Consider the following 9,738-nt stretch of genomic DNA (forward strand, 5'->3'; position numbering starts at 1 on the left):
GACCTTAATAAACCCGAGTACGTCGGCGCGCGCACGTATTTGGTAACCAGTGACGCCACTACCATTCTTCTCAGCTCGGTCTGGGAGCCAAAACAACTCGTTCTGTAGATTATTCGTCCTAAGAAAAATCGTCCTCACAGTAGAGTCAGTGCTCCTCATCCCATCTGCATACACTTTAGAAGCTAAAAAAACACATATACTAATTATTTATATTACCGTATCTCCACCACCTCCAGTCAAAACTCTTCTTGGGAGTATTTAGGAGGAAAAAAATCCAAGATCCAAGATCTCATTTGATATGCAGAAACAAAAATAGGAGGCGGGCAAAAATGGGATGAAGACAGTATTCTAATAAAGACATACACTCAAAATGGCCTAGATCTATAAGGCACCTTTCTTTCAAATTCTATAGATTCGTTGAAATTTTTACTTTTAGTGAAACTATAATAGTAATTTCTAACATAAAGTTCAAGGATTTGACAAACAATAGGATGGTAATCGCCCCCTGACAACACTGACCTGGGATCGTGAGCAGGTGGTGCGCACACTCGACACCTTGATTTTTTTATTGGACGAGTTGCTTAAAAATATAACAGGTGCAAAAATAATGTAAATAACGAAGACAGGTGCTAGCTATGGCTGTGTTACGTGCAAACCCAATCCCATCGACCACTCCGCCAGCCTTATGTCGCATCATGTAATCATAGACCTGTCGCTTAAATGGCAGGGATTGGTGAGTGAAAAATGTAGTGTTTAGGCCTAATAAACTATGTAAATTAGTGTACGCGAAAGACGTAGTTTTCGGCCAAGGCCAGGGAGAGTGGAATAGCTTCGTTTCGTGTTTGCATGACTGTGACTGTGAGTCTGTGGACTGTGATATGAGCTGAGTGTAGTACATGTAAGAATCAGAATGTCATGATTGTGCTTCCGCGTCCAGCAGTCACTGTTGCCTAGAAATCTACTTAATTGATTGTAAAGGAAAACTATTAACTGCTACTGTTAGAGCTATATGATTCATACATTTTGTTAAATGCAACGGCAAATCCAATCGCAAATCCAAAGGCAAATCCAAGGCAAATGTATTTTTGACATAATAATCAGGGGGCCGTTTCTCGAAACCAACTCGATGACAGTCATATCTTTGTCGGCGACCTACGGAGATGTCATGAAGCGGATAAACCGTTTCACAAAGCCGGCCATGACAGACATGATATCGATATTTCGCGATACTAGCAGCTCAAGAACATAGTCTTTGTCACGATCCATTTGATTTATCAAGAATAACCCAAAACAAGTTTTGGGGCTAAAATTGTTCAAAAAGAAATATATACAAATGAATTCTCCTAAAATAAATAATAAATAGTGTCATTATCATATTTACATCATCAAACAATTTGCATATTTCTGTAAAGATTCTTAAATTGAAGAAAAACCGGTGAGTGTTTTTTTCGACAGTCGAATCAAAAGTTAGTTGAAGGATACCGTAATGTGATAGTTTATAGATACGTACTTTTTGTTCATTGTGACGAGGAATTTTAGGCAAAATGTCTTTTCTCAGCCAGTTTTTATTCTAGAGTCTCATAAATACTCGTTATATAATTGATTTGATATTGAAAATATAATTTGGAAGAAGTAATTAGAGAGGGAATAATAATGCACATAGGCCCCAAAGGTATGACGGTATCCTAAGAAAAGACTATGGATCGACTATGAAAAACGGTGTGTAACATTCTTACCTCTCTTATTTATATGTTATAGTTTAATGATTTGTGATTTAATGTTTATATTCAGCTTTTTAAAGTTTCTGTATAATTTGTATTCTCACTTTTGTACATTTGCATTTCGCATCCCAGAGAATTACGTACCGAACTCGTCTATATTTTTCTCAAAATGATAGTGAAACTAATCGTTCATTTCGCGGCCCATGGAATGGCAACAAGCTGACTTGTGATGGCGCTTTACAGCAATTAAAAAGATATGACAGGTTCGGAGCAGTGACAACTCGCTTGTCGCGGAAGTTGTCGCTCATCTTGGCAAAGACGGCTTCGTGAAACACTTAGCTGACAAGTTGCGTGACAGTGGCGAGATGTCGTTGATCTTGTAGTTATGACGGTTTCGAGAAACGGCCCCCTGTTTTGCACGGATTATATTAAGCCTTCGATGTGTAGTTGTGTTGTGTGCGGTACAATTGGGTTCCAGGTGAACTTGTATCACCTGTGTATATAGATCTACAATACATGACTTATAGTGGATGAGAAAGCAACTTGGATTAACACTGCGTATCGGGTTAGGCTGCTCGTTTATATGGTGTACGTGTTGCAACCATGTTTCACGTAGACCTATGACCAAACTTCACGCTCGGTTCATGATCTCTGTAACTTGAGTGTACGTTTTTAAAAATACTGATACTGAGTGATACCTCCACAGAAAGAGGAACCAATTCCTAAAAGGCACCTAGTGATATATTTTGTGGAATTGTTGAGAAATTATTAAAACATTGACAGAAGATCAGCAACTTTTGCAGTATTTTAATTTGTACACACAAAACAAAAAAAAGTATCCACCGACAAGGGACTGGAAGTCTTCATATACTATAGAGGGAAATGTATTCACCCTAATGATAGTATTCATCCAATGTTTCAGTAGCTACTTCTAGATTTATGATTAATATTGATGAAATTTCTTCAATTAAAATGTATTATAACTTGAATGAAGCTTCATATGATGTCTTCACTTCTCTCTTTCCTTTTTTTTTTCTTCCTCTTTTGATAACAGGGATACCATGTTAGGCACCTGGTGTGAAACATCTGAATGGGAATGGAATTCTAATCATGATAGCATGCACATTTTGATGCATGCTATCATCAGAGCAATTAAGAATCTGTCATCTAGCATGACTTACAGAACGTCACAATGGCCTTCTACCAGTTTCTGCACTACCCTTCAGTAGACTGTCTTCACAATGCCTTTTAGAAAAGTGCAGGTGTCCCTGAAGGCCAGAGAGGCAATGTCGCGTGGAAGCCCTTCTGGACAATCAGCGATGGGAAACAGACAACTTGTACCCTCAGCTCCCCCTGGAAGAGGCAGAAATTCTCTGTTGAATAGGCCTACAAAGAAAAATGGTCTTGCCCTGAATAAAGCAGTTGGTGATGCAGGGTTTCAGAAGAAGTCCTCATCTGGAGGAATAACAACGGTGGGAACTACAGGTATGATTCCTTTCCAGAGAGCTTCCAGGAGAGAACCGCATGTGGAACCACAAGCTACTGATGGCTATAAGAAGATGGTGCTTAAGAAGAATGATGTTTCTCAGAAGCATTCCACTGAACAGCATGATAATGAATACAATAATCCCACCTTCGGCAACAGCAATGAAAAAGGCATTTCATCCGCATCGGATTCAAAGACCTTGCCTGTACAAAACAATCAGAAAACAAGACCAGCAGATCTCCAAGGAGGACAATCACATACAAGAAGTGTGAGGCCCAAACTAAAACGGCCATCTGTTCCCAAAGACCAGATAAATAGTGGATCTTCCCCAAGGACTTCCAATCGTTCAGGTGCCACAAAAGGTGTTTTAGGTGCTAATGATAGAAAACCAAGAGAGGTGGAAGTAGTTGGTGTATCTACCACTAGTCCAAGAAGAAGAATTGTGAGGCGAAAATCACAAACCCTTGCAGCTGAAAGAAAAGGTGACACTAATGATGTTCAGTTGTCTTCATCGATAAAGGAAAATGAAAGAACTGATGGTGTTCCTGTGAGCTCATTAGAAGTTACTGCAAATGGAGACAACCCACAAGACAATTTGGCTTCTTCACATGCTGTAAAAAACTCTTTAGATAGCAGTATACCAATGACTAGAACAAGAACGCAGCCCTTGAATCAGAGCTTACCAGAAAGTCGACTTAGAACAGAATTAGCAGTTGGGAATGACACTTCCCGATATAATTCAAATGAACAATCAGAGGAATTTTCAAGACCGGATGGCACTAGACCTTTTTCAAGATCAAGAGCACAGCCCTTGAATCAGAGCCTACCAGAGAATTTGCTTAGATCAGAATCAACAATGGGAAGTGGTGTTGCCAGACAAACTTCAAATGGGCAGTCTGAGAATATTTCAAGGAGCAGTAACGAAATACCATCTGAAATGCTGCCTAGACCCCTATCTTCTGCTACAGTACCACTTAGGTCAAGTTTATCAAGAAATGGGAACAGTCAAAGTAGATTTGAGACTGGTAGACCTACTATTCAACCAGCAACAGCTGTAGCAACAGATTTACATGAATCCAGCCAATCTCATGTCACAGTCGGTCAAGAAAGACAGCCAAACAGTGTCAGAAGAAGCCATGAAAGATTGGGAGCTGGATCTGATGGGACTAGTATGGGTGAAAGACCTAGGCTTGTCAGGCAAAGTGTATCTAGTTTGACATCAAGAGCAAGACCAAGAGAAATAATTGATGTCAATTCAGCAGTATCAGATTTGACCACCAGAGTTCCTCGGTCTCCAAGAACGCAACCTGGAACAGTTGGAACAAACTCAAGAACTGATGTTACTTCATCCAGAGTAGAGCTTGATACTATTTCAACCGTCGAGGACATATGGGTTCCTCAAACTAGGCCAGCTGGTAGAAACCCTGTGTCTTCCATACGTGGACAGACTCCAAACTCCTCAACGCATTTGCCATTATCGTCAGAACCATCAATTACTCCCCAAGGAGGACGAAGTGAGTCTCCCGATGTGGTATTCAGAGACAGTCCTGTGACAGGATTATTACATAGAAGACAATCCAGGTTGTCATCATCTGACAATGAAAGGTACCCCTCGGTGAGAAACACGACCAGAAATGCCCCAACTATTCCAAGCAGAAGTGGACTGTACCGAGCTTTGTCGGTAAATGATGAAACTGCTAATGATACTAATACTACTGAAATCAACAGAACTAACACACCATCACAAAATCAAAGAGATACAAGGACATATAGCAGAATTGAAAACATTGACCATGATGATGTGGTCAGCTGGAGACAGATTGAAAGAGAACACTCCTACCCATCGAGAGAACCCAGACAAAGACTGATCTATCAGGATCGTAACAGAGGTCGCGAGACAATCCTTAACCGTAATACTTCAGGACATAGGGTTGTCCCACCCAGCATGGATTCAGTTCCAGACGTAGCTGATGAGCAAGAATTTCCTCCACTCGCTGGCTCGTCTTCTGTTTCTAGGGGATTACTTAATGGCACAACCCAGGTCCAGGCATCTTCAGATACTGGCCCGGATTACGGGTTTACATCACGGAACAGGAGAAGCGAGACACCTCCACCAACACCTACTCCTGGCAGGAATCCTTCTGAAGAGAGGTTAGTTCTGGGGGGCATTTCACTGAACTTGTCATTCGTGACAAATGGCAGTTTTTGTTATAAGGTACTGAAATCCTTGCTTCTGATTGGTTATCAGCAGATTCGTCACTGATTTGTGTCATTTGTCATTGAAAAAAGGCTTTGTGAAACCATTCCAGTTTGACATGTCCAAGATGAAAGTTGCACACAGTCGTGTTTGCCTAAAATTAACTGATATACATCATTTTTAAATTACTTTTGATTAAAGGGGTTTCACAAGTATCATAATGATGATAAAAACAACAATATTCATATTGACCAAGGGTAGTCTCACTCTCATCCCTCATCAGTTTCAATACTGTTTTTCCTGAGGGCCCAGCAATAATATCATTAAAGGTAGGAGAACTATTGAAATTGGCTGTTTTGTTTTTTTAAGTAAAATTTGTTTATTTTTTAAAAGGATGGCAAGCTTTGACAAGGTACTATTCTCTCATTTTTCATGTCTCAGATTGGCAGAAGATGATCCCATGCACATGGTAGACCACCTTGTTTTGTTGGCATCTCCAATCTTCGGTCCTCTCATGCTTCAAGCATCTCCTGCAGTACTCTTCAACATGCTGTCCCGTGCCAGAAGAGACTTTGGAGGAGAATTCGTAGAACTGCTGATTGAGGTACATGTAGATCAAGTATCTTTTATATAAACCAAATCCTAAATACAAAATTATACACAAACCTGATGGTGTGCCCCCTCCCCCCCTAAAATAATAATAATAATAATAATAAATAAACAAAAAAAATGATTAAAAACATAAAATTAAAATTAAAAAAATTAATTTAAAAGAAAAATAATTTTTCAAAATCTCAATTCCCTCTCTCTCTTTATTTTTTACATGGATTTACATGGTAAAAGATTGTGATATGATATACAATCTAGCGATGATCTCTATATATGACTTTATGCCAGAAATTAATCTACATTGTGTACGTAATTACCAAAAACTTCCAGGGATATGAGGTCACTGAAGAAGCATTCTGTTTCCTTTGTTCCCCTGTATAGAATGTTGTGCTGAACCTTCTCGCACAGCATACGTTTGATGCTACCAACCCGACTCAGAACAACAATGGCGCACCTCCCCCTGCCGACCAGGAGACCATTGAGTCCTTGGAAAAGGTCACTGTTACCAAGCAGATGGTTTGTAAGTAGACAAAGATTATCCTGTTTTTATTTTCAATCGGGGCTTGACACTCATGGTTGCCGTAAGTCTGGACTCCCAAAGGTTCATATTTTTAACATTCAGCTCCCTTCCAAAAAGGTGAGTGTGGAGCCAAGGTTTCCATAAAAGAATTTATTGAATTAGTCTTGAACCCAAAAAAAAGCGGTAACTTCAAATACATACATTTTGTGATATGGATGTAAAATATCAACATGTATACAGCAGTTGTACATTTTGGTATTTGTCTAGCAAGAAATTGTCTTCTTCTTTTGAATGAAAAGCAGTGAATAAACCTGTCAACTTGTTTTGTCTTCATTTTTTTCTCACCAGTTACATGTAGATATGATTGCAGTGTAGAAGGGATAACAAAGTATCTAGTGAATTATGGACGGATTGGGACATCACATTTGTGATGAACCTGCGACGTATGAAATCAGAACAAAGTACTTGTGCCGTAAAAGAAACAATGATCTAAATTTGATCTTGGTAATACATGTATGTATGTCAAGAGGAATTGATTGACGATGATTTTCAAGATTTACAAACTTGTCAGTAAGGCATGATACATGTAGGCAAAAGCATTTACCATATTAAAAGTGACACTGTTACTGTTGTTTCACAGCTGAAGTCTGAAGATGTATTTTGCTCCATCTTTGTTCTTTCTGTTGTCAATACATGAAGAAGATATAATCAACATTGTTGTTACTTTCATTCGTTTTGCTGACTTTTAATGCACGATGAGGGTGATTAATAGAATTGATACCGTTGTTATGTCTTCCAGCTGAAGATGCATTCTGTTCCATCTGTCATTGTGAATACATGATGGAGGAGATTCTGGATCAGCTCCCTTGCAAACACAACTTCCACAACAAGTGCATCACAGTGTGGCTTCAAAAGGTAAGTAATTCTTTGCTTTAAAGGTAATACAAAGTTTTGGGTAATTTGGAAAATTAGGTGGATAGTGCTTCTTTACAATTTTGATATATTTGGATGCCCCTGTGGATGTATTACAAGCACTAGAAAATGTAGCCCCTAAAACATTGAATATTAAAATTTACCGGTGCTCCCTGTAAATCTTGATAAATTTCAAAAAGTGCCTACGGCCGTACAATGGTAGCTGCGACCATGAAAATCTCAGAATTTGTAGTTGTGATATATAATTTCCAAACGGGAATAGCTAATTGGTCGAGTTTAGTCCAGAAACATTGTTCTATAGCTTCATTGATATCTTGACCTTGAGAGGGAGCTATACAACATAAAGAGTTTATTATTTACAATTTCATAACTTTAGACTGGATTTCAACCGCGACAACGATCACTGAATATTGTAGGATCGCCTATATGCTTCCAACATGTTCATTTGATCCAAATTCATGATCCCATACCAAAACTTTGTATAACCTTTAATCCACCTCCCCACTCTCTCTCTCTCTCATGTATTTTTGGGAAAAGACTATAAAGAAAAATAAACAAATAAAAAAACAAAATTAAATCAAAATGGGGATGGGGCCCTAGTGTCAATGACTGTTTCTTCCCCAGTTTTCAAGTCTTTATTCATATGCTGTGTTTCTTTCTAATGTATTGCAGTCTGGAACGTGCCCAGTGTGCCGTCACAAGCTTTATACAGACAGCGTCGACTAGCTACCATCATATTCACCTTCATCAAACCCGGCGAGGCTCTCTAAAAACACCACTGCCATGCTTCTCCAGTAAAACTAGATGATGGAGATTTTAGTATCAAAAATACACATTTGCATTATAAAGGACAATTTGTATGCGAAGCTAGGTTTAAACTTTTGTCCCGAATGGTTTAAAACGGTGGAGGTCTAAGTTTTCTTTTTCTTAAACATGTTTTTAGGCCCCAGGTAAGGTTTGACTGAACTTGTAGAATATGGAACTTAGAGTTTATGATTGACCCAGTTGTACATATACCGGTACGAGGACATCGGACATCGCTGAGAGTTATTTTGAAATCCAGATAATATTTTTCTACAGTTGCATTAGATTGATTTGAACATCCTGTAATCTACATTTACATTTTATAGTCCATTGTGCATTGGACCTTGCAGGCTCATGATTGAAAATTGAAATCAGGGTTAAGATTTATGAGGAGTATAATCAGGTTTTTTAAATGGAAACTTTTTTGTTTTTGTTTTTTTGGTGTTTGTGCAGATGTCTTTCATGTACTTGTACACAGCCATCTACATCTACATGCATGTGCAGTCCTTCACCATTGACGTGCCATAAGATTTCAATTAAAAAAAAAATGACATTTGAAACATCTGTCCTTAGAATTAAGACAAGATTATCTCCAGTACACCACCTCATTTCATAGGAACTATGATTTATCTCATCCATTATTTAAACATCTTATTTGTTTAAAAAATATTTGGACATCCTAATCAAGTTATTGATATATGATAGTAAGATGCCAGAATGCTGAAATTGCATGCCTATGAGTGGATTTCTGTCTTAAAGTTCTGGTCCCATTTGACTGATAGCGATAACTTTAAAGTGCCATCCCACCGATTAAAGGTAAAGACCAGTTATGGTCATGCGATTGCATTGTGAAAGAAACGTGGAATCAATCAGAAAAGGATGATCATCTAGCATATAAGTATTGGTGTGTACTGCAAGGTTCTGGAATCATCAAAATGATAAGAAATTTGGCCCAATCTTGGTAAAGTTACAAGCACTGTACGCAGAAAGATGTATATGGAACTACGCGACACGTGCGGGACACGTGCGTTATATTTATTAGGTCCAAATAGATACAATAATTTACCAAATATATCAATTAGTAGGCGGTTTCTCTGCAAAATTTGTATGATCACGTATTGGTCAAAACATATCCTTTCACATGATTGGTAATACAAGCTTACATTTCATTTTTTGAGAGGGGGCCGTTTCCAAAACTGGTTTTTTACCTTTAAAGAGCCCACAGCACCAATCTGTCTCAGATTGGTGGCCTATTCAATAACTATTCCACATAAACCTCGGGAGACTAATTTAGGAGACTGATTTACAAATTATAAACTATTGTTGTCAGTAGTGAAATTGGAGTATTATGTCAAATATCAAATTTTACGAGAGAAATGAAATCATGAAATTACTGGAGGAGCACTGCGTCATGACCTTGTCTTAAATGTACAGAAAATATTATGCAGTCAGATTATGAAGGTGTTTG

At 38.4% G+C, this 9,738-nt stretch overlaps 1 protein-coding gene across 1 annotated transcript; it reads left to right on the forward strand.

The window, feature by feature from the left end:
* Positions 1–599: 599 nt before the first annotated feature.
* LOC100890761 (E3 ubiquitin-protein ligase RNF12) lies at positions 600–8,486 on the forward strand. The gene is made up of 6 exons (XM_003724470.3): positions 600–733; positions 2,776–5,358; positions 5,846–6,008; positions 6,395–6,533; positions 7,333–7,448; positions 8,139–8,486. The coding sequence occupies exons 2-6, from the start codon at positions 2,963–2,965 to the stop codon at positions 8,190–8,192; spliced, it is 2,868 nt and encodes a 955-aa protein (XP_003724518.2). The 5' UTR covers positions 600–733; positions 2,776–2,962; the 3' UTR covers positions 8,193–8,486.
* The last annotated feature ends 1,252 nt before the right edge of the window (positions 8,487–9,738 follow it).

This window comes from Strongylocentrotus purpuratus, unplaced genomic scaffold (assembly GCF_000002235.5).
Source record: "Strongylocentrotus purpuratus isolate Spur 01 unplaced genomic scaffold, Spur_5.0 spur5_scaffold_6, whole genome shotgun sequence".
NCBI lineage: Eukaryota > Metazoa > Echinodermata > Echinoidea > Camarodonta > Strongylocentrotidae > Strongylocentrotus > Strongylocentrotus purpuratus.

Coding starts and splice junctions, on each gene's coding strand:
- LOC100890761 (XM_003724470.3), top strand. CDS start 2,963: ATGCCTTTTAGAAAAGTGCAGGTGTCCCTGAAGGCCAGAGAGGCAATG. Junction 6,009..6,394: donor TCGTAGAACTGCTGATTGAG/GTACATGTAGAT, acceptor TCCCCTGTATAG/AATGTTGTGCTGAACCTTCT. Junction 7,449..8,138: donor TCACAGTGTGGCTTCAAAAG/GTAAGTAATTCT, acceptor AATGTATTGCAG/TCTGGAACGTGCCCAGTGTG.